This window comes from Pteropus medius, unplaced genomic scaffold, assembly GCF_902729225.1.
Source record: "Pteropus medius unplaced genomic scaffold, Ma_sr-lr_union100, whole genome shotgun sequence".
In the NCBI taxonomy this organism is placed as follows: Eukaryota; Metazoa; Chordata; class Mammalia; order Chiroptera; family Pteropodidae; genus Pteropus; species Pteropus medius.
Window position 1 is genome coordinate 10,030,646 of NW_024356249.1, and position 25,863 is coordinate 10,056,508.

Below are 25,863 nucleotides of genomic sequence, written 5' to 3' on the forward strand. Positions count from 1 at the left end.
CAAAGAAACCCTGTGCTCATTTGGAATCACCTTCAATTTCCCCCTAATTCTCACCCCAGCCCTAGGCAATCATTAATCTTTATATCTCTGTATATTTGCCAATTCTGAACATATATATATAAATGGAATCATACAATATGTTATGTGTGTATGTGTCTGGCTTCTTTCACTTAGCATAATGTTGTCAAGGTTCATCCAGTTCGTATCATACATCACTACTTCATTCCTTTTTATGGCTGAATCATATTCCATTAAATGGATATATCATATATTTTTTTACCTATTTATCAGTTGATAGACATTTGGGTAATTTACACATATTAGCTATTATGAATAATGCTGTATAAACATACAAGTACAAGTTGTGTACATCCAGGATATGTTTTCATTTCTCTTAGGTAGATACCTAGGAGTGGAATTGTTGGGTCAAATGATAACTTTTTGAGGAACTGCCAGACTGTTTTCCAAAGGAGTTGCACACTTTTACATTCTTACCAACGGTGTATGAGGGTTATGACTTTTTTACATACTTCCCAACAATTGTTTTTTTTTTCATGTTTCTCATAAAACATCTATTTACTTAAACATGGAATTCTGTAAAGAAACAGAGAAAGAGTGGGAAAACATATGCAATACAGGAGAAAAATTTACTCTATATCCAGATATGCATGTTCTCTACTTTTCACAATTGTTTTTACTAAAAAGTGAATGGATACAAAAAAAATAATTATGCCATGTGTATAAGGTCTGATGAATTACAACAAAATTGACAACCATGCAGCTACCACCCAGAATAAGAAATAAGAGTGTTTGGGGCACCTTTGAGGGCTCTTATGTGCCACCCATGATGTCATTCTGTTCCTTCCTGGAGGAAACCACTACGCTGAATTTTGGGTTATCATTCCCTTGCTTTTCTTTGTAGTTTATATCTTTAATCTGTAATTTAGTATTGAATGTTTCGAGTTGATATAAACAGAATCACTGTCTGAATTCTGCAACTTGTTATTTTCTGAGATGCATCCAACTTGATGGGTGTAGTTATATTTTATCCTTTTCCATTGCCAAATAATACTGTCATCAATATTTGTTTGAGAAAACATCTATCCTCATTTCCATTTTAGCCTCCGACCCAACTTTATGCTTCCATTTCCTCATAGTTAGGGTTTATAGAAGGCTCTGATCCACACAGCCATTCAGATACAGCCCCCTTTTCTCCTGTGGCTCCATTTTCCTGGTCCTAGGAATTCTTTCTATGATACCCATGAATGGATTTTCAACAATTGTTATTATCTGACTTTTTATTATAGCCATTCTAATGAGTGTCAAGTAACAATGGTGGCTTTGACTTACATTTCCCTGATGACTAATGAAGTTGAGCATCTTTTCACATTCGTTTATATATCTTCTTTGGGGACAAGTCTATTTGCCTCCTTTGCACATTTTTAAATTATTTGTCTCTTTATTACTGAGTTGTATATATGTGATATATACAACATGGATGAATCTCAAAATTATTACACCAAGTGAAAGAAACTAGACAAAAGAGTAAATACTTTACAATTTATTTCTATAAAATTCTAGAAAATGTAAAATAATCTATAATTACAGAAAACAGATCATGGAAAAGTTTGGGCGGAGGTACAGAGAAGGAGGGTTTACAAAAGGGCACGAGGAAACTTTTTTGGGGTGATGTTTATGTTTCTTATCTTGACTGTGTGATGCTTTCACGGGAGTATATATAAGCCAAAACTTATCAAATGATGCACTTGAAACATGTTCAGTGTATTGTATGTCAGTTATACCTCAAAGCTATTTTTAAAAAATCAAAAGGACTTTACAATACTCTGTTGCTTCATGTTTGTCATTTTGCCATATTTTCACCCTGAAATAAGCTCTCTCCCAACTGTACTTCTTAAAATTTATTTTGCCCATCTACCTCATCAATGTTCTCTCATTTCTCCCACCCCACACTGTGTTATTCCAGGACTCGCCCTATTTCTTGCCACACACCTTGGTGCTCTTCTCCCTGAAGCTGCGCCTATCCCAGGATGACGTACGGCTAAGTCCCTTGCAGAATTTAGCCTGATATCTTCATTCTGGTTAATATGGTGGTGAAAAGTACAGACTCTGAGATAGATTGCTTGGGTTCCAATCCTGGTTTTTCTAACCTAACCATAAGAAGGTTCATTAACATTTTTATGCCTTAGTTTCCTCACATACAAAATGGGCATAAAAATAGTGCTTATCTCATAGGATTGGTGTGATAATTAAATGAGTTCATATACATAGGAAGCTTAGATCAGTTCCTGGCACATGGTAAGCTTAGATAAATGTTTGCTATAATTCATTTTTCGAATAGGGATTTGCCCAAAATTGGGTGGACAAGTATTTCTAGGGGAGAAAAATTTTCAGGCTGTTCAAGAAACAGCTTCGTCACGAGTTTCTTTTGTGGTAGGATCTATTGCTGCTGGCCCTTCTCTTTTTAAAAATTCTGGTTGGTGATTTGTTGTGTATTTCTCTCCATGGCACCTATAGACACAATAACCGGGGTAAACCTGTTATTAAGGGGAGATATAACATTAGCGCAGTGGCAGGAAATTTGTTCTGAGCCTTTGAACGTCTGTTATGTGAACTTGAGGAAGAAAATTGTATGCTGAGTGCTCCAAAAGCTGGTTTTACCAGTCATTTTTTCTGGTCAGAAATTAATTAATTCCCTAATTCCTCAGCACTGTGAGAAGGCTTGTAGTTTCAGAAGTGTTAAGATGTATAAAATGATTTTTTTGAATTGATGGAGTATGATAGTACACAGCATTCTTTGTCGTGACTGCATAGTATTCTGCTCTGTGGTTGTACCTTAATTTAACTGCCTATCAATGTGTGTACATGCTGTTTTAATTTTTTACCTATGTTGGCAATGTATTGTTAAATATCCTTGTACATGCACCTTTGCTCACTAGTCAGGTTGTCTAGTTAAAATAAATTCCTAGAAATGTAGTTTGTGGGTCAGAGGTTATAGATATTCAAAATTTTTGCATATGTTTTCAGAATATCCTCCAGAACTGCAAGATAGTGCTCCTTTCCCCCACAACCTTACCAACATATGTACTGTGAATCATTTTCAATATGATAGCTGAAAGTGCTATTTTATTGCTTTTTAAATTTGCACTTCATTGACTACTAGTGAGGCTTAACAACTTTTCACATATTTCTTAGTCACTTGTTTTTCTTTAATAGCCATTTCATGTTCCTTGTAAGAGCTGCTTTTTAAAAATGAGAGAAGACGTAGGCAATTATAGTAAGCAAATTATTGTTTCTTCAAGTTGAAAGAGGCAGAGTCATAGAAACAATAACATCAGATAGTACAAATGTGTTTTATATTTATTTTCGAATTCAGAAACTCTTGTGCAATGAACAGAACTGTCTGGAATTAGCCCTGGAAGCTCATTCGGGGTTACCTGGACAATGAGCCAGCTGGAACTGGGCCTTCTCTTGTTAGAAAGAGCTGTGCCGAACTCAGCTCCCACAGCGTGGGAAGACTTCCTCCTCCAACAGGATGACTGCACCATCCCACAGGACCAAGGTCTCTAAGGGCTGGGAAACTGGTGTTTCAACTCCAGGAGTTCAGGTAACTCTTCTGAACACCTGGTACCCCACATCCAGACTGCTACGGACCCAAACAATCCACGTGTTCCCCCACTCACAGACTACTTTCATAACAAGGAATTTGCTCCATAACAAGGAAGAACAGACAAGGACAATGTCCCTTCCACAGAACCTGGACTTACCTCGTGGATACAGCAGAGCGTATTGTCCCCAGCACACCTCTCTGTGGAATAACAGAAGGATGGGGACCCCTGCATTCTCTTTGCTTGTTGACCCAGCCTTGTAAGATTTCCCTTTTCCTCAGAAAGCCTAACTCTTAACCTATGTTGAGTGACATTAAAATGCATCCTAAATCCTGGAACACAGTAGTGACAACCTAGAAAGGTCCATATGACATGACAGAAACACACTGAAAGTCATACAGTCTATCTCATTGTCTCAGTTCTTGTTTATTGTTAGCCTGAGGATTAGGATGATTCTCCCAGCAGAAAAGTCCTTGGAGGATAATTAAAAGGTTACTATATAAACACTTTCATGAATTAAACCAAGGAAGTGTATTCAGCTCTAGCTAAATCTAGAAGCTAACTGCTTCCTTTGACCAAACCATAAGGACATCTATTTAATTTTTTTTTAATTTCTAAATTATTTTTTATTGTGATAAAAAAATTGCATGACAGAAATTTACCATCTTAACTATTTTTTTACTTTAATTACTTTCAAGTATACAGTACATTGGTTAGACATCTATATAGTTCGTAAAACGATCCCCCAATTGCTCCCTCCCTCCCTGACCTCCACCTAGCCAATGTATTAATGCTAATTGCATTCCCTCTGACGTGCTCCCCATCCACGTGACCATCCATCGGCTACTAATTTGTACTTCTTTAACTCTTCACCCCATTCTCCCAGCCCCCCAAACTCCCCTTTCCTCTGTCCGTCACCACACTGGTCCACTATATTTGTGAGTCTGTTTTTAATTAGTTTGTTCTTTTTGTTTCTTAGATTCTGCATATAAGTGAAATCATATAGTGTTTATCGTTCTCTGTCTGACTTAAATAACTTCTAGGTCCATCAGAGCAATATCTTTTTCCATCCCCCTTTCATATGTAGGGATCTTGTTTTCTTATCCTTTCAGCCACTCTACCTTTTGGTCAGAGCTAAATTCTTTTCCATTTAAGGTAATTATTGATAGAAATGTAATTGTTACCATTCTTTATTCCTGTTTTTGATACATGTTTTTTCTTCTTAAAGAAGTCTCTCCAACATTTCCTGTCATACTGGCTTGGTGGTGATAAATTCCTTTATCTGGGAAGCTCTTTATCTGTCCTTCGACTCTAAATGATAGCTTTGCTGGATAAATTATTCTTGGTTGTAGATTCTGGGTTTTTATCCTGTCTAATATTTTTTGCCAAGCCCTTCTGTCCTGCATAGTTTCTTTTGAGAAATCAGCTGCCAGTCTTATGGGTGTTCTCTTATAAGTAATTATCGGTTTTTCTCTTGCCGCTTTTAATATTCTTTCTTTGTATTTAAACTTTGGCATTTTAATTATGATGGGTCTTGGTGTGGGCCTCTTTGGATCCCTGATTTGGGGAATTCTCTGAGCTTCCTGCAGTTTTATATCCATTTCCTTCACCAGGTTAGGGAAGTTTTCCATCATTATTTCTTCAAACAGCTGTTCAACATCTTAATTTCCTTCGTTACGCCGATCAGACAGATATTAGGACCTTTAATAGTGTCCAATATTCTCCTTAAATTATTTTTATAGTCTGTGCATCTTATCTCTTGCCGTTCCGATTGTGTGTCTTTGGCTTTCTCATCCTTTAGATAAGGTATTTGACCCATTTCTTTATTCACTTTGTTTATTCCATTTAATATACTTCTCATCTCAGATAATGTGTTCTTCATTGCAGACTGGTTCCCTTTTATAATTTCCATTTCCATTTTTATGTTTTTTTATCTCTTTGTTGAAGTTCTCTACATGTCCCAAAAATTCATTGAGCATTTTTATAACCAGCGTTTTGAACTCTGCATCTGTTAGATTACTGACTCCATTATATCTGGATCTCTGTTCTGTTCTGTGCTGTCATATGGTTTCTGCTTCTTTGTCTTTCCATTTTGGTTGCCTTTCGGTGTCTGTTTCTATGTACTAAGCAAAGCTCCTAAGTCTCCCCATCTTATTAGTGTGGATTTGTAGGTGTCCGGTGTCACATCCTGAAAGGGGTTCAGCTTCAGGCCAAATTTAGCCCAAGCCTCTACCCCTCTGGGGCCACCTGTTAAGATTCAGCCAGCAATCCACAGATGCTGTGCTTATAGTTGCCTCAAAAGGCCACACTAGAAACTGAGGCCAGCTGCCTCCAGTGTGAGGCACTACTCAGCAAGGAGCACCTGACTTGCTGAGGATACACCTGTATGTGGCTTGGGTGGGGCTGCGAGTTGGGAGAGGTGGGGTTTCAGGGAATCCTCTGGGTGGAGCAACCTCTATTATCCAGTTTGATGACATCACGGCTATGGCGGCCCTGTGTCCAGCACATTGGTAGTGGGGGAAGGTTCAACAGGGAACAATGGATACCGCCAGCACTTCTGTACAGAGCGAGTGTCGCCTCAGCCCTCACTCCGACAATGTCTCCCTGTAAGTCCCTGGTGCCCCCTGCACGCAGCCGAGTCAACACTGGTGCTCAGAGTGAGCAGGTCTGTTACTGTGAAAATCTGCTGGCTGACGCAGCCCCTTTAAGAGGCGTCTGCTTCTGCCACAGCCTCCGTCTCAGCCGCTGGAGACCAAGCAGCCACGCAGCCTCGTCCCGTCCTACTTTCTACCGTTGCAGGGTGATTTCTTGGATTTCTCTCTAGTTGTATGGCTTGTTTATCCCAGGCAATTTTTCCTTGCTGCTGCTCCTTGTTTCCATCACGACTTTGATTTGGTCGCTGGAGAAATGAACAGAGCCTCTATCATCTACGCCATTTTTTCAAAAGTCCATCTTAACTATTTTTAAGTGTATAGTTCAGTAGTATTAAGTACATTCACATTCTTACGCAACCCATCTCCAGAAATTTTTCGTCTTCCAAAACTAAAACTCTATACCCCTTAAACAAGTCTCCATTTTCCTCAGCTCCTGGCAATCATCATTCTATTTTCTGTTTTTAAGAATTTGACTGCCCTAGATACCTCATACAAGTGGAGTCATACAGTATTTTTTTTTTTTTTGGTGAATTTGCTTATTTCATTTAGCTTAATGTCCTGAAGGTTCATCAATGTCATAACATGTGTCAGAATTTTACTCCTTTTTAAGGCTGAATAATATTCCATTGAGTGTATATACCACATTTTGTTTATCCATTCATCTGTCAATTGACACTTGGGCTGCTCTCACCTCTTGGTTAATACTAATAATGCTGCTATGAATATGAGTGTACAAATATTCATTTGAGTTCCTGCTTTCAATTATTTTGGATATATACCCAGAAATGGAATTGCTGGATTGTGTGGTAAAAGGCCTCTTTTGTTATCTTAAAAATTATTTTAATATTAAAATGAACATGACTCTATCTTGGCGTATAAGATAAAATTTGCATGAATTTTTGAGATAAAAATCTTTCAAAACTATTTCATGTTATCATAGACTGTATAGGACTACTCGAATATTTCCACTTCTCTGCCCTTAGGGCATCTTTGGTGGGAAGTTTGAAAAGCACTATTTCAAGACAAGTAAAAGGAGGCTTTCATCAATATCAGAAGTGTAAATTCCGTGTGACAGGTGTGACAGTGGTTACATACAGGCGCTTAGCTGGTGCAGTAGCAGAGCCTTTGGCTTATTTACTGCCTCAGTACCTCATTAAACACACTGTTCCTCCAGTGTTTGCAAAGCCTGTTGGTTTTGGGTAAAAACTTGTGATTTCTAAGTATCTCAGTGACTGTTGGACTCCATATATCTGTAAAAGTATATTTAATTACTTTATTGTGTTTACACTGAGCCAATTCCAAGGCACTATTACATGATCTTACTTGATCTTTTTTGTGTGTTGGATGGGTAGGTATCATGACCCATTTTGACAGGAGAATCCAGCCAAGGAAAGTAGTTGCTTGGCTAGAAAGAAGTGGTGCTGGGACTGATTTTTAGGACAGCTCTCTTTCCACCATGCCATACAAGAGAGTTATTTCTTTCTCCCTGGACAAGTGGAGAACTGGAGGTTCCACATTAAAGTGTCCAGCCTGGTTAGGCAACAGTTTGGCCCGTATCACACCAGCCCCAATGCATTGCTTAACACCCTGAAGTAAAACTGGGCTACGTGTCAGTAAACTGTGGATGTAATATGACAAAAAAATTAATCTTGTTGGAAGAAAGCTACTTTTCCTCTCCTCAAAAGGGAAGAGCTTAACAGGAGAAGGAAAAATTAGTGAGAGATGAAAGGAGGAGTCAGGGCAGCTTGGTGGACCGTTACTGAACTGTGTATGTTTTTTCTCTTTGATTGTCTCCGAGTTCTCTGTACTATATTTCCTTTTCTGTAATAAATCTCACTTTGCTAATGATCAGAAAAATTCACATCTACTCAGTGCTTTCCCACTCCAGCATATCAGAAATGTCCTTCAGAACATCTTTAAACAGGGCTCCTTTCAACTGTGGACAGCTAATTTGTGCTCTCACAATTCCATAGACATTCATGATCTCTATTCACCATCCTCCTCTCCCAGTCCCTCCCACCAGTTTGAATTTGCTTTGCAAGTGAAATCATGTGAAAAGCTGTTCATGACTGAGGGCAGCTCTGAGCTGGAAAGTCAAAGGCAGATGTTGTCCTCAGCCCATGAGTCTGAATATGGGTTTGAGGGAAAAGAGGTTTGTTTGGTGCTGGATGTAGGGCTGTCTCCAGTTGTGCAGGTGGAGGAATTTGGGCTAGAATATATGCCCTAAGAGTTGTTGAGTAGTCAGAAGTTGGGCCAGGAGAGGTCTGAGCTGTGTAGCCTTTTCTCAGAAAACAGCTATCAAGATTCAGTCAACACTGACCCCTGACGTTATGACTACTTCAAGTTTATAAATGTCATTGTTTTTGGAGGCTGTGTTGTTTTTAATAAAATGTTTCTTAAAAATGTAAATAATCATTCTAAAGAAAAGCCAAATAATATAAATATTTATGCATTTAACAAATATTTATTATGTGCCTGCCGTATGCCAGGCACCATTCAAAGCTCTGGGGTTATAATACAGTAGGGAGGAGGCAAGAGAACTAAAGTGTTAAATCAAGCTTATATTCAGACACTGCAATATGCTCTGTCAGCACTGCAGCCAGATCACAAGGAAACCTGCAGAACAAAGGAAGATTTCTGCTGGGGTTGCTAACAACCCATTTCCCCACACTCTGAAGGGAAAACAGGAAAAACAGAGTCTTTAAGTGTTGCCTTACACAAAGTAAAATCATTCATTCTCTGTGGCTGAAACCATGGGGAACCGATGGATCGAAGGCTGGAAATTGCCAGCAGGCCTTTCTCACACTGCGTATTCTTGTCTTTTCATGCTGTATACTCTTATCCTTCCTCACCATATGTCCATATCACAGGAAAATAGGTAAACAAAGTCTTTAAATGTCACTCACAGGAACTAAAGAATTATATATAAACTGAATCCCCCACACTCCGGGGCCCTCTCAGTGCCTTTACTCTGTCTCTCTCACTGTCCTTGTCTCTCTTGTCCGTCCCTCTGAGTCTCTCAGGCTCTCACTGTCTGCCTCTGAGAGGAGACCACGCTCTGTCTATGGAGTGCTACTCCTTCTCTAATAAACGTCCTTTTTGACTCTAACTTTGGCATGTGCTTGAATTCTTTCTTATGTCCTGCCAAGAACTCTCTTCTCTCTCAGTGCAGGACTTGAATTTGTCCTGTCCTGCATCAATAACAGTGACTAAAACAGAAAGTCCCTGTTTGTGTAGAACCTACATGTTAATGGAGGGAGTAGCCCAAAAATAAAAAAAATATATATATGGAATATGTCAAATGGTGACACGTGCTATGATGAAACACACACGCAAAGTATAAACTATACTTTGTTTAGTATATATTCAATTTCTTATCACCAGAGATCACCAATGTTAACATTTTTGTCAACCATTCTTCCAGACATCTATTTTTGCCTCTATATAAAGTTAGATATAATTTCATATCAATAGTTATTTTCACATGCTGGGTCATAACCTGTATCTTTTTCCAAAATATTTTCTGACATCTTTTCATGTCAATAAATAAAAATTGACTTGATTTTTTTTTTTTTTTTTTTACAGTTTGACTTTTTTCCAGTTTGGAAAATTTGAAACATATAGAAAAGTAGGGAGAATAGTATAGTGAACACAGTTACTTATTCCCTACATTTAACAATTGTTGACAGTTTGTCATATTTGTTTCATCTATTTTGTGGGTGTTGGGGGTGAAGTTTATGTCTATTAAACAAAATTATAGACATCGTACTGGTTTCATTTCTACCTTAACTGGGTGAACTGCAATTTAATTCTGACACTGTCTACCTGGAGTTAGTATCAGACTCCGCAGGCTTAAGGGATCAGTCCCCCACAAGACTGCTCTCACTTCAATGAAAGCCTATTTCAGGGGTCCCCAGGCCACCCGTACTCCTGACCAACTGGCTACAACTTCAGGGATTCCCACAACCCCTTACAGTTTTGATAATTTGCTAGAACAACTCGCAAAACTCAGGAAAGTGCTATCAATATGATTAAAGTTTTATTATAAAGGCTACACAAAGGGCTAGTTCTGGGAGAAAGGCAGAGTTCCTCTCTTGGTGGAGTCAGAGTGTGTCACCCTCCTAGCACATCAATCTGTGCATTGACCAGGAAGCTCCACTGAATTTTAATGTTCAGGGTTTTGATCCTAGTTTCATTACTAGGCAAGATTGATTAAATTAGTGGTCATGTGATTAAGCTTAATCTCCAACTCTCCTCTTTTGGGGAGGTCAGTTTGGCCCAAAGTTACAATCCTTTAATTGGTCTTTCTAGCAATCAACCCCCATCCTGAAGCTATCTAGGTGCTGACTTTACTACAATAACTAAGACATTCTTATTACTTAGTAAATTCCAAGAGTTTTTGAAGCACTGTGCCAGGAACTAGGGACAATCACCAGATATTTCCTTTATTGTACCTCATCATTCCTAAACAGTATGTATCTCTAAATAAATAAGGACATTTTTTCCTGTATAGCCAGAATACTACTATCAAAATATCTGTTGATATGAAATACTACTATAAATTTGTAATGAAATTAATAGTAGCTCTGACTTTATTTTCAATGGCCACCTAGTATTCATCTAATGTAGCCATATACCCTAATGTTCACTTCTTTACTGATGGCTCTTCAAGATATTTCCATTTTTTCACTAGAGTAAACCACACTAGGATGAACATTCTCTTTTTTTTTAATTTATTTTTTCAATTAATTTAATTTCTTACATTCTTATACATATACCTTTTTAAACTGCAAGTGTCTTTTTACTACCTGAGAAATTTGTCACTGCTTGTTTCCAGCAGGGAGCTATAAAATCCAACCTAAGGGTATTGTCCTCTAGCTAAGAATAGCTTATCTCTGCTTCTGGCACAGACAGCCCAGCTGTGCCTGAGTTTTTACTATCAACTGTGTACCAAACAAGTCTGATGTTATCTGATTCTTTTGGGTGAAGATGAGGGCCTTCTCTCAGCTCTCCAAGGCCAATAGAGGTAATGGCAGATGCCGTGGACTGAATTACAACCCTCCCACCACCAATTTATATATTAAGGTCCTAATCCCCCGCCCTCCCATGAGGCTGTATCTGATGATAAGGTGATAAAGACTTTTGGAGGTAATTAAGGTTAAATGAGATCATCAGGGTGGTGTCCTATTCCAATAGGACTTATAAGAAAAGGAAGATTTCTGTCTGTCTGTCTGTCTGTTTCTTTCCCTCCCTCCCTCCCTCCCTCTCTCTCTCTGCCATGTAAGCATACAGTGAGAATGCGGTCATCTGCAAGCCAGAAGGAACTTGACCAGAACCTGACCACCCTAGTCTTGAAGTTACAGCCTCCAGAACTCTAAGAAAATAAATTTCTGTCATTTGAGCCACCCAGTCTATGGTGTTTTGTTATGGCAGTCTGAACTAAGACAGCAGAGTATTCATCAAAATTCTTTTGATGGCAGGTGACAGAAACTCAATTTGAATTAGGAAAGGAAAAAAAAAAAGAGTATTCCTTCAAGGAACTCTAGGAAGGTTTTGAACAACCCAAACAAAAAGAGAATAGGTTTGGGGGGGAAACCGTTGGCCTCTGCCATGCTTCTTCTTAAGAGACAGCTTATCCCTAAAGTGCAGGGGCTTGTCTCACCCTGGTATTTGGAAGATGGGGGAGCGGGGGTCAGGGGGCGAGAGAAGAGAATTAAGAAAGATTTTCTGGGGCTGCAATCCATACTTAGTGTAACCCGAAGTTCACCACAAGTCACAAGCACCATCCCATGGCAGATTTAAGCTTTTATGGAAGTTCCCATTGCAGCACTGTATGAAACTGGAGAGGATCTTGTTTATTGAGGTATGACATTCAACCTTTGGGTAAGCTCACCACTAGTGAGTAAAGGAAACACTCACTCTCACTTTTCTTCTTTCCCTCAGGAAATCACCCTCTTGCTTAAAGAAAATGTATTTCGTTTTCTTGTAGAAGCGAGTGGGGGCCTTTTTCGTTGGGAGTGGAGTTGGGTACATCCAACTTTGCATCAGAATGCAGTGTTCCTAGTATGGCCATTGTACCTAAGGACAAAAATTATAGACATTTTGGTATTTCAAATATTTCTAGTATTCTATTTCAAATTTATTATTCTAACAATATTTGACTTCTCGGGGGCATTTGATGCTGCTTCAAGACAAGTAATGTGTTAAAGATGAGTACATGTGTTCACTATACCATTCTCTCTACCTTTCTGATCTGTCCACAGCACATTCTCCTGGGCTCTACTTTCCCCTCTGGCCACTTCTTCCTAGCCTCTACTTCTGTCAATCCTTTAATACTTACCTTCAGGGACCTGCTTTGGTCCCTCTTCTCCATTGTTCATCTCAACCATCTCTTTGCCTTCACTCACCATGTATATATACGCTGATGACTTGCAGAGCTGTATCTTTAACCCTGTCCCTGCCTTCATTCTCACACATGCTACTGTCTGCTGACATTGGCCGTCTCTTAGGTGCCTCAATATTCAATATGTCTAAGATTAAACTCATCATCTTTGCCCCTGCACCCCTCCTCACTACCATAAAAGCTGTTTCTTCTTCTGGGTTCCATATTCAGGAACCTGGTTTCTCTTCCCTCTCCTCAAACCCTACAGCTCAAACAATCACTAGTCAAAGTTTTTTCTAAATTCATCTTAAATATCACCATACACACTGCCAATAGCTCTCTCGAGGTCACCATCACTCTGCACAAGGATTATCACAACGGTTTCTTGTTTCTGTTCTTGCCACCCTCCCACCCACTAAGCCATTTCACGTTGCAGCTAGATAGAGCTAAGAGAAAAGTCACTTAAAACATTTACTATGCACCCACTATATATTAGACAATGGCTTGAGGGCACAAAGACGAGTGAGATACAATGTGTTTTTTTATTGTAATTTTTTTCTAACTGTTGGCCAAACATCTACGTGGTATTTTAAAAATTCCTAATCATAGAACTTTTAAAAATGCTTTTATTGAATATAATATATTCATGCACATACTATATATAATATATAATGCACATACTATGAAAATATATTCCTGTTTTCTTCCAAGAGTTTTTAGTATATTCACAAAGTTGAGCAACCATTACCACCATCTAATTCTAGAACATTTCATCTCTCTTCTCTTCCCCTCCCCCTGACAACCACTAATTTGTTTTCTGTTTCTAGAGATTTGCCTTTTCTGGACATTTTCTATAAATGGAATCATATAATATGTGGCCTTTTTTGTCTGGCTGCTTTCATTTAGCTAATGTTTTCAAGGTTTATTCACATTGTAGTATGTATCAATACTTCATTCCTTTAATAGTTAATATTCCACTGTATGGATGTACCATATTTTGTTTATCCATTCATCAGTTGAAGGCCTTGGGATTATTACTATTTTTTGGCTATTACGAATAATGCTGGTATAAACATTTACATACAAGTGTTCGTATGGACTTATATTTTCATTTCTCATGGGTATATACCTAGGATTGGAACTGCTGGGTCATATGGTAACTAAGTTTAAACTTTGGAGGGATAATCGTTAGACTGTTTTCTAAAGCACCGACTGACAATCCTACTAGCAGTATGTGAAGGTTCCAATTTTTCCATTTCCTTGCCAACATTTATCATCTATCTTTCTTATTTCAGCCATTCTAGTGAGGGTGAAGTGGTATCTCGGTATGGTTTTAATTTGAATTTCCCTAACTAATGACGTTAGCTTCTTTACATGTGCATTTACATATGTCCTTTGGAGAAATAGCTATCTAAATCCTTTGCCCATTAAAAAAAATTGAATTTTCTTTTTATTGTTGAATTGCAAAGGTTCTTTATATATTCTAGACACTAATCCCTTATCAGACATATGACTTGCAAATATTTTCTCTCATTTTGTGGGTTGTCATTTTTCTTAAGTGTCTTTTGACACACAGAAGTTTCGATCAAGTCTAATTTATTTATTTTTCATTTTATTGTTGTGTTTTGGTGCCATATCTAAAATAATAATAATAATAATAACATTGTCTAATCCAAGGTCACAAAGTTATATTCCTGTTTTCTTCCAAAAGTTTTACCTCTTACATTTAGGTTCTAGGAATTTTTTTTTTTTTTTAAGTATGGTACAAGGTGGGTCCAACATCATTCTTTTGCTTGTGGATATTCATAGAACTTTTTAACTGAATTGAATTGCTTGTTTTTCTTTGCATTAGACTGTAAATTCCATGAGGGCAGACCAAGGTGGTTTTACTAAATTTCTTTTTAATGAACAGATAAATTAGGTAACCAAAATATCTAAGTTTTGTTTCTTCTCTGAAATTACATCAACTGTGCAGTAACACTGTTTTCATTGTGATGTTGGCAATGAAAATCCCTTGAGAATAACTATTCAGAAAAAAACTAAATCACTAAATCAAAAAACTAAATCAAATTATATTACCTACTTCTGTAAAATGGGGATTTACTTGGTATAGTTATTAAAAGAATGAGATCTGATAACTACAGTGCTTTACACACTGCAAGCATTCATTAAATAGTAGCATTTTTTATTGCAAAGGAATAGCAATAAGAAATTGCTGGGAAATAATTTGACATACTGCTATCCTTTGTCCCAGATTTCTTCCTAGTACAGATTTCAAGATTTCTATTTAGTGAATTGAGAGTTGTTAGGCAATGATTTTTTAATTCAGAAAGGCATACACAAAAATATAATTCAATGTGAGAATGACCCTAAGGATGTATGCAAATACTCTGAAGTTGTTTCCTTGAACAATAGAAATACCCTTTTGGGGCTAAGAACTTAGTTGAAAGGGGCTGAACAGGCATTCTAGGCATTGTGGGCTTATTTCAATGTGGTACATATTTCAAGTTTGTACAACAGTTATTTGATTATGTGTCTGTCTTTTCCACTAGAGTTAGCATAGAAATTCTGTCATAAGTCATCTTTAGATTGCCAGTACAGAAGACAATCTGATGGTTGGGTTGATGCATTTTGGGGTAGGAAAGGATTCTCTGGAAAGGGAGAAGTCTGAAGGTGAAGAAAGACCTCGGATCCATCGCCAAAGGGAGGAGAACAGCGCAGGTGTGGGACACACGTCGGTCCTAAAGCTCCGGCCGACGCAAGGAACCGAGAGAACCACATGCTACTGCTTCTTTCCGGTCCCTGTCCCTGCAGGGCCACTTCCGGGAGAGGGCGGGGAGACTAGGAGGAGGCGTACAGGGGAGGAGACCGTTTGCACTGCACCAGGCGGAAGTGTACAGGAGGTATCGGTGCTGCCGCTTCCGGTCCGGGTTAACGCGGTTTAGATACACTGCGTGGTTTGTGTCGTGCGAGTATAGACTTCTGAGGGTAAGTCAGCCAGTGAAGAGGCGAGCACCGGAATCTGGTCTCAAAAGTCTAGAGTCTAGTGGGAGGATGTGAAAAAAGGCCAGGAACCTGAATACGATCTAACCTCTGTTTCCGAGGGGATAACTTCCACGGGGAACCCCTCTGCCCTGGTAACGGCCAAAGAGGAGATGGCGCCAGTTCGGGAGCGGCTGTGGCCGACACAGTGAGGAAGCGCGAAGGCGGAGCAACGGGAGAAGCCTCGGGAGAAGAGCCAGAGCCGTCGCTGCTGCCACCACCGCCACCACCATGGAAGGGGCAAAGCCGACATTGCAGCTTGTGTACCAGGCAGTGCAGGCGCTTTACCACGACCCAGATCCTAGCGGAAAGGAGCGTGCCTCGTTTTGGCTTGGGGAGCTGCAGCGTTCGGTGAGGGGCCCAGAGAGGCCGTTCTGCCCTGCGGAGCAAGGGCGGGGTGGGAATTAGGCTCGAGCCTGAGCTTGAGACTGAGTCTGAGCCTGAGCCCGAGCCCGGCAGTTGGCCTCGTGAGGTCCTCCTTGGGGAGGAGCTGTTGCCGCGGGGTGGGGCTGCGAAGCTACATCTACGCGGCTTTTCGGAAACTAGTCGCAGCTGGTCTGTCGCGAACTGGCCCTTTCCCCACCCCGTAGAATCTGATTTGTAGGTCCTATACTTTGCTGTGGCATCAATGTGTGGTTCTCTTTAAGTTTTACTCCTGCAACTTGCTTCTTAGGCCCTGCTTTTCCGTTTTATCTTCCTTCAACCAAATTCAATCCCAGTCTTTCTGCATCTTCCACTTAAAGATGTTTTATCTGTCTCCCTTTGGTGTCCAAGTGTTGCGTCCAAGTTGTGTCCAAGTCGTAGACTTACACCTCACTGTTCTTGCTGATTTTTCACTCTAGTTTGAATTAATCTCGAAACTTCTCAGGTTTCTAGATTCCTATTCACGTGAATTTTCCCCGTTTTTTGGAGTGCAACGTAATGTAAAAAAGATAATCAATTCTGGTTTCAGAAGAATCTTTGCAGTTCTCATTTTGCTGCATTTTGGTTCTCTAACCTGGTCTTTTCTGTTCTTGATAAGATATGAGCATCATAGATGCCTTGGTAATTCCACGTAACTGTGAGCATCCTTTAAGGGATTTAATTGCAATTTACACCTATTTATGCATTCTTTGATTCGTGTGTCTTATGCTTCTCTAATTTTCATGCTCAGCTTTGCTGTACTTTATATCTTTGTGAGTGTGCGTACTTGATTTCGCTGACTTTACCTTTCTTATTTTTGCATTTTATACACTCAAACATTTAAAAAACATTTGCTCTTCCCCTTTATTTCTTTTTTAAAACTCAGTAACTGGTACTTAAAGGTGCTCTGCACTTTCAAATCAGCTCCTAGGTTGCAAGTGCATAGTATTTAAAATTTTGCAACTTTAACTTTGAATATCACATTAAAAAAAAATTGGGAACCCAAGTCCTGGATAACCTATGGGAAGATAAAGGAATAAAAAATTCACGGTAAGCTACACAAGAAAATCATTCACATACGGTCTTATTCAGTGTTTAGTTTTTGTGATCTGAGAAGTGACAAGTTCCTGATTTTCATATAGTTTTCAAAGTATAAATAGGCGATATTTGGATGTGGTTCCATAGTGTAGCAGTTAGCACGGCTGCTTTACACGCAGAAGGTCCTGGGTTTCCGCCCCAGTGGAGCCACCTTCCCTGGTCTACTGCCATGCTACCCTGAACAAGCCCCATGTCCGATCTCGGAAGCTAAGCAGGGTCGGGCCTGGTTAGTACTTGGATGAGAGACCACCTAGGAAGACCAGGTGCTGTAGGCATAAATAATAATAAATAATAAAAAATAAATAGGCGATATTCTACACCATACCAAAGCTCTTCCCTACCAAACCTGCGTATGTGTATTTTAAATCAGTGTTGGAGTCCGTACTATGTACCGGCAGCTGTGCTAGGCATTGCTATATGGAAATGAACCGGACAAATCTCTGCTTGCCACACAGGATGTTTGTGATGATTAAATGAGTCAATACCTACAAAGAGCTTAGAAAAGTTCTTGGAACCTTGACCTCAAAATATGTTAGTAATTGTTATTTAAACGGTAGTCGCTTTGCTCTTACTACTTTTCACTATTCTCTGTTGTAACCTTTTATCATCACCAACACCACTATTTATAATCAGGGTCCCAACAGGAACATATGGCACACTTGAAATAGGATAATTCGAGGAGGGTTTATTTTATAAAGATACTATTTATAAAGATGCGAGCATCATGTGGTACCTAAAGAGATAGTGTGTGTAGCCAGATTGTTAACATCTTTAGAAGGGATACAATAGGGAATGGGTTAGTTGAACTCTAAAGGAAACTATGGAGTTGGTCATCTTTAGAGGAGCAGTAATTTTTTGCTTAAGGGACACAGCCAGCATGAGGCAACTTTGCAAGGAGGAAGCTTGAGAATAAATATCTTGACCTTCTTCTAACCTCCTGGGATTCCCTATTGGGCAAACCCAACCAGAAACTAGGGGACATAGGAACCTGTTGATAGAGTCCTTATAGCTCAGCATTCTGGTGCAGAAAACATGGTAGAAAGGGTGGAAAAGTGGACCTGAAAAATATCTAGCAACAGCCATATGTCATTTTTAGGCAACTTCAGCATCTGGATTGACAACTCAGATAACACTTTGGCCTCTTAATTCCTTTACCTCTTTCTCTCAGCCACCTGTTCACACAGTCATATCTTGGATCTTGTCATTACTAAAAAGTCACCAGCCTCTCAAATTATTAATTCAACCACCTGGTCACACAGTCACACCCGGGATCTTGTTATTATTAAAAAGTCACCCAGCTCAGATCGCTAGTTCAACCAGTTTGCTGGCTCAAGAATCTCAAGTAACCTCATATAATAGTTTTTATTTTTTGAAGCCTTATGTAATTTTAATTATTATCAAAATTAAGAAGTTTTATTTTTAAAAATTTAAGAAATTTTAAACTTTTAAAAACTTTTAAAAAGTTCTAAAATAGAAATTTTACAAGAAAAATGCCTAGGATGAAAAAGAGCAATTATGTATAGACTTCTTCCCATGAAAGATGAGGATTTAGGCTTCCTCCACTTCCTCTTCTCTCTCTTTGACATAATTATATCACATTTTTGGTTAAGTCAGTACACACTGTGAACTGTGTAGCATGTATGCCATGGTAATAGTTCCTTTTTTGTGCAGGTTTTTGATCGTAAACATTAACTTTTTCTCTTTTTTACGTTTGCTTCGTTTTCTGTATATCTATAGGAATTCATCCCAAACTTTCTGTCAGTAAATATCCTCTTCGTATGATCAAACTGGCAATCTGTTTCCTTTTTTTGGTGGAAAGAAACCTTTCTTGGGAGCCTTCCATCCCCTTGTTCAAATCCAGCTTGGTTATTCTCCAGGTCTGTTGCACCATTACTGTTCTGAGATCTTTATTTAACTAGGGAATTCCCTTCACCTCTTTCTTGTGTTGTATGCACCGAATCCTGGATCCCATGATCTTTTTCTTGGATTACTCCCTCATTTGATGGGCAATTGAGAAGGGAACCTTCACCCCTTCTCTCTCATTGTCTTTCTGTGAGTCTTTTTTCATGGACCACTTAACCCTGAGAGAAGTCCTCTAGTCTTTTGCCTGGGTATTATAAGCTAGACTGCCAGAGGCAGGTGGGAGAATGAGCTAGGGGGCTTTAACTTAATCTCCTGTTTTCACTATATGTCCTTAGTTGAGTGTTGTCCAAGAGTCTGGAGTCCCTCTATTTCAATCTTTCCTAAGTAAATCTGAGTCTTCTGTGATGGTAGGAGGATAGTAGCCTTGTCACTCTGAGTCAGGGAGAAAATCTAGGCGTCTAACTGCTTATACAGATTTTGAACCCATTCCTTTGTTTTCTGTTCCACCTGTGCATCTGCCTTCAGATGTATCTAGTACTTGTAATTTCTTAGCCTAACAGGGATTTTGCAGATGTATCAATTTGCCCTTTGGTGGTATTCTCATCACATCCTCCCTCTTAGTCCCCAGGCTTATTTCAACATTCTCAGACTTGTTAAAACAGTTAACTCTCATCAGTTAGCTTTCTAGTTTCTACAGTTGTGTTAATATCAGTCATGTTTCCATTGTCTTTGTTCTTGTGGCTTCCCCCCACCTCCCCAAACCAGCTTTTTTTTTTTTTCTTTTTTCTTTTTTTTTAAATCTCTTCACTTTGATTTTAGTGGATTTTTGGAAGGGACCTTAGGGCAAACATGTGTCAAACAGTTCAGTCCTGTTAAACATAAGTCCCTGCATTTGTTTTTGAATTTCATCAAAACCTTATTCCATTGATTGGCCCTTGCTTTTTCTTTATTAAGTTGTGCCATTACTTTATCCAATTTGGATTCCAAGGTGTAACATTCTAGTCATTTTCTTAAATATACCATCAACCCTTCACCTCTGATTTGGTAAAACTTCAGCATGGGTATATCCAACTGCTTCTCCCTTCTTTCTGATCTAGGTACTTTGCATCTCATTTTCTGAATTTTCAGGAACCTTGATCTTTTAGTTATCCTGTGTCTCACTTGGCATCTTCAGACTCCCTCTTTACTGGGTCCTTCCCACCAGCTTTCAAATAGCTATAGTATCTCCTATAGTAAGCAGATGGTTTGGGGGAGAGCTGGTGGTGAGGGGAATGCCCCCTTTCTCCAATTTTGTGATTTCTTTGACTCTTTCGTGCCTCTGTGCTTTTACTGTTATTCTTTCCCAGTGCTTTCTTGAAATGAAGAAAGTAACTTATCTTTTCAAAGCCCAGCCTAAATTCCACTTTCTTCTTTAAGTCTTAACTGATTTTTTTCACCAAAAGTCATTTCTGCCCCCACTGAACACCTAGAGGACTTTATTTAATTATATCATTTTTTTTTTTTACCTTTTGAAAATTTGTTTCGTCTCTCTTTGTAGACTGTAGGACCCTTTTGTTTGTATAATCTGATATCTGTAGTGAAGGAATAAACCATGGTTATTAAATAGAAAGAAACAATCAAGATGCCTGACAGAGGTTCTTAAAAGTGTTTGTTGAATGAATAGCAGCTTGCAGGCACCTCCAAAGGGGCAGTTGGAGAACTCAAATTTGTCTTTATGAATTTCATTTGTTTTTGCAGCTACTCTACCATAGCATGAGTAATTGAAAATAAACAATATTATTCAGCCTCCTGTGTTGGAATTTTCAGTCTTTTCATCCTTTTTAAAAAACAAACAAAAAAAACACCTTTATGAGATGTTTATATTTGCCTTCATTATATACTTTGAAAGACTTGGGTATAGAAAGGGAGAGGAACTTTTTGACTCAAGGCTTTTTCGAAGTAGTCATTAAGTGACATTTTTAACCAAAGGTGTGTTTTAGTATAGTAGTAAGCATGATGTTTTAATTATCAGTTTTAATTTGGTAAGGAACAATTTACCTGGTTTGTTTTAAAACCACTTTGAAGGAAGAAAACACATTTGAAAACTATTATCCTTTCTACTCTCCACCCTGCTCTTTACTAATCTTAGTCATTAAATATAGTTATAGACACCTAGTGACAGTAGATTTGATAGAATAGTATAATTTGGATATGGGTTAGCATCTTTTCTCTTTCACTAATATTTGCATACAACAGCCATTTTCTGAAGAATCTGTATTCATTACTCTAAACTTTTTATCCGCCAGAAATTCTTGGAAACAACCTATAGCTATGGTTTTGTTTTATTTGATAGGTGGATATTACTGATATCTTCAAAGTGTTTTAAAAGAAAGGAATTATTTTTGAGACAGATCTTAAAGGAAGCCTATCAGTAGGCTATTCTAACACCCAGCAGTTTCCTTTGTCTCTCTCCAGTAACCAAAATTAATAGATAATGTAGAAAGCAATGGAAGGAAAGACCATCTTTTTATAAGGTGAATGAATTATGCTACTCTTTTTTTTCTGAGTTTCTAACTTACAGTATAAGGAGGAGACTACTTTTACAGAATCTGGGTTAGAGTTTACTTCAAACGTTCTATAGTTCAATCTGGATATTGAAAAGGAATGGTAAACATAAAATGTAAATCAAATAACATCAAATCATGCTTTGATAGACTAAGTTGGCATTGTCACATTTGATTTATCACATATCCTTGGGAATTTTCTTAATATCCAGAACGTCATGGGTCATGGAGTATCAGATTTAAACTTCTTTCCTAGTCATTTTCCTCTTTGGAATTTGATTCTTTAGCCTAGTTTTAAAATATAGGGTCTTGTCTTTTTCTAGCAATTGTAGTTATTGGTTTGATTTATTTGAAAATCTAGGCTTTTTTTTTTTTTAATGCTTATTCTTTCATTCTCCAATCAAGTGATCCTTAAAACATAACATGCTTTTGAAAGGAAAGCCTTCTAGAAAATAGAAAACATTCCTAAACAACTTACATGGATCAGTTCCAATGAACATAGGAATACAGTTGACCCTTGAACAATACGGGGGTTTAGGGGCACTGACCCATTGCAGTTGAAAATCCACGTGTAACTTTTGACTCCCCAAAAGCTTAACTACAAATAGCCTACTGTTGACTGGAAGTCTTACCAGTAACAGTCGATTAACGCATATTTTGTGTGTTGTATGTATGATATACTGTATTCTTACAATAAAATAAGCTAGAGAAAATAAAATGATAAGGAAAATATATTTATAGTATTTACTGAAGAGAAACTCATGTATAAGTGGACAGTTCAGCCCCATGCAGTTCAAACTCATGTTGTTCAAAGGGTCATCTGTGCTATATGTCTTACATTGCTGGAAACTATGAGTATGTAAGTAAATGATAAAAACCAAAGACCTTTTTCCCAAAGAGTTTACCAGTGTGGCTATGTCATCTAATATGATTGCTAGATATTAGCCAGCTGGCTCTTGTGGCTATTTATATTCAAATTAATTAAAATGAAATAAAAGTTAAAATCGGGTCGTGGATAGTGCAAATATAGACATTTTATGTCTTTGGTGTATTGGAGCTTGTGAATGAAAACTTGTGACAGTATTTCTGTGGACATGGTAGTATGTTATCTGGTGGCATTCATCCATATATGGATTAGTTTATTTCATGTCTTCCCAGGACTTGGACCAGAGTAGATGATTTGATTCAGAATATAAAATTATCAAGACACTGGCTCCATTTTCTAATTATAACACAGTTTTCTTCCAAAGCCTTCCAAATATTTCTTCAGCATTGCTTTCTGTTGATTGCACTGATGTTTATGAGGGGAATAGAAAATGTACTTAATAGATTTTTTTGTGGTAAAATATTAATAGCAGAATTTACCATTGTAACCATTTTTAGGTGTACAGTTCAATGACATTAAGTATATGTGCAACTGTCACCACCACCCCTATCTAAAACTTTTTTCATCTCCCCAAACTGAAACTCTATATCTGTTAATAATTCTCCATTTCCTCCTTTCTCCAGCCCCTGCAAAGACCATTCTACTTTTTGTCTATGAATTTGAGTCCTCCAGGTACCTTATAGTAGAATCAGTTATACAATATTTGTCCTTTTGTATCTGGCTTATTTCACTTAGCATAATGTTTTCAAGGTTCACTCGTCTCGTAGCATGTGTGAGAATTTCATTCCTCTTTAAAAATTGTGGCAAAACATAACAATTTATTATTTTAACCATTTTTAAAAGTACATTTCAGGAGCTTTAAGTACATTCTTGTTGTTGTGCAACCATCACCATCTCCAGACTTCTTTCATCTTCTAAAACTGAGACTCTGTACCCTTTAAACACAGTTAACTCCCCCATTTCTCCATACCTCTAGCTCCTAGGAATCGCCATTCTGCTTTCTGTATTCCTCAATTTGAGTAGGTACCTCATTTAAGTGGAATCATACAGTATTTGTTTTTGTGTGTGTTTGTGTGACTGGCTTATTTCACTTAGCATAATATCCTCAGGTTCATTCATGTGTATCATGTGTCAGAATTTCACCCCTTTATAAGGCTGAATAATATATGTGCCACATTTTGTTTATCCATTCATCTATTAATGAACACATGGGTCACTTTCATATTTTGGCTATTATAAATAATATTGCTATGAACATGAGTATAAAAATAAGGATTCCTGCTTTCCTTTATTTTGAATATATATCCAGAAGGAGAATTGCTGGATTATATGGTAATTCTGTGTGTGTATTTGTGTGTTGAAATCATGCAGTTTTCAAGTTTTCTAGATTTTATGGTAGTTTCTAAGACAAAATAATTTAAAATTCTGCAGAGTTGGATTGGCAGGTTGCCTCTATGTTTTCTGTTTATTCCCACGTTGCTGATATTATGAAGGTGTTTTAGCCGGACATGACCAGGAAAATTTATTTTACAGCCGCAGTTTCTCTTAAAAGTTTCAGAAAGCTATAAGAGAGGTATTTAATGATATTTGATGTCTTTAAAGACTTTAAATATTTTTAATTTTCTTCGTAGCTCTTTCAGTGAGTTTCCCCAAAAAAAAAAATACTATACAGGCTAGATGGTAAAGTTCAGTAATATCCTCATCGTTTCTTCTGGTATGGTTTCTGAAGCACATGCTCACAATAACAAATATGATTCATTATTTTTTCAAACTTTCACTATAATACCGCCTTTTGTTCTTTTTCTAGTTTTTCATATTTATTTGCTTTCATTGTTTGGCATATAATCTCAACCATTATGTAATTCCATTTAAACAGATCCAAAACAGAAAGATGTATATACTTGAAAGTGGACTTGAAAATATATGTTTTTACATAAAGAGTTTTTACATGAAGAGTTTTCTAACACTTCAGTGTATTTTTACAGTACTTCAAGCTAGACACCTCACATTTTTATAAGATTGAAAAACTTGAATCTTCACCTTTGTTTTAACATGCTGAATAGGTCTGATAATATCCTCATTCTTCTGGTTTATATGAATTGTTATAAATTGCTCAGATAGGCAAGAATAGAGACCAGTGTGATTAAAGGAAATACATTTTCTATATTTTTGTCTTTCAGGAAGCCCTCACATGGGTTACCCATTTGCTTCAAATGAAATGGTTTCAAACTTGGCTTTTTCTACTTTTAAAGCAGGGCTGCCTGGTGTAATAAGTAAGGCCCACAGTGAAGCTATTATTAAGGGATGAATGCTTCAGTCACTTCCAACCCAAGTGGATTTTATGGACCCAAATTGGTCTTTTTTAGAACCATTCTTCAAGTTAATATTTACATACATAGATGACTGAGAGTTTTAAATTTGGATAGAAATTCTTTACACTTGTCATGAAAAAATTTGGCAAGATTTCTCAGTACCATTATGTGTAACCAGGTTACAGATTTGAGTAAAAATTCATTTGCCAGAGGTCATTACAACATAGGATTGTTTGAAAACGCTTGTCTCAGAAACACATTTCATCAGAAACTGAGGAGACCACAGTGGGCAATGCTGTTATTTGGTCTATTAATTTCGTTGAGCTTGTTAGAACAATCATATGGGCACTATAGTCTTCCAAAGTTGTATTGAGTGTTCGAGTATTTATTGCAATAGTTTCTGGTGTTTTAAAGAATTATTTTTAGCTAGGAATGTCTTAGCTCTCATCAAGGAAATAACTCCCTTTTAATTTTTCAATTATTATGGAGGTGACTGTGAAAATACAAGTTGGCTGAACTTGTCTCTATAAGTGAGCTTTTTTGTTTCCAGAAAAGTTTTACACATATAGGGATATTCTGTGGGCCTTGGAGCTTGCTAGTGGCTTTATGTTTTTGTTTGTTTACACTCTGCTTTTGGAGATGGGAGTTGTTTGCTCATTACTGCTGTGGTAAAGGTGATGCAGGATGGGGCGAACCCTGTCCATTCTCCCCCCTCCCCCACCAGTGCAGACTTAAGTCCTGTGCCGCTGAGAGAGGATCCTTGGTTTCGTTCAAGAATGCAAGAGTGAGCCGGAGTTAAAGACAAAAGAAAGTTTGTTAGAGAAGGAATAATGCTCCATAGACAGAGCATGATCTCCTCTCAGAGAATGAGACCCTGAGTGTTTGGGGAATTGGATTTATATCTGTTTCTTAGTTTCTATGCAAAATTACCGATAATAAATAGGAGTAAAGAATGGAATGAATGGTCAAGTTTATCTTTAACTTGTGCAAGGTACAGCTTAAAGTCTTTGTTTTCCTGTTTTTCTTTTGTTGCATGGGTAAATAATTGTTAGTAC

At 37.9% G+C, this 25,863-nt stretch overlaps 1 protein-coding gene and 1 pseudogene across 2 annotated transcripts in view; both read left to right on the plus strand.

The window, feature by feature from the left end:
* Positions 1-15,561: 15,561 nt before the first annotated feature.
* Positions 15,562-25,863, plus strand: part of TNPO3 (transportin 3) — a 70,680-nt gene continuing 60,378 nt past the window's right edge. The window contains exon 1 of one of the 2 annotated variants that reach the window (XM_039860938.1): positions 15,562-16,055. In XM_039860938.1, coding sequence (XP_039716872.1) covers positions 15,936-16,055 — 120 coding nt within the window. In that variant the 5' untranslated portion in view covers positions 15,562-15,935. Of the gene's footprint in view, positions 16,056-23,800; positions 23,829-25,863 lie in introns of those variants that run through there. The other variant, XM_039860940.1, reaches the window with a different exon arrangement.
* Positions 17,364-17,479, plus strand: LOC120601385 (uncharacterized; annotated as a pseudogene).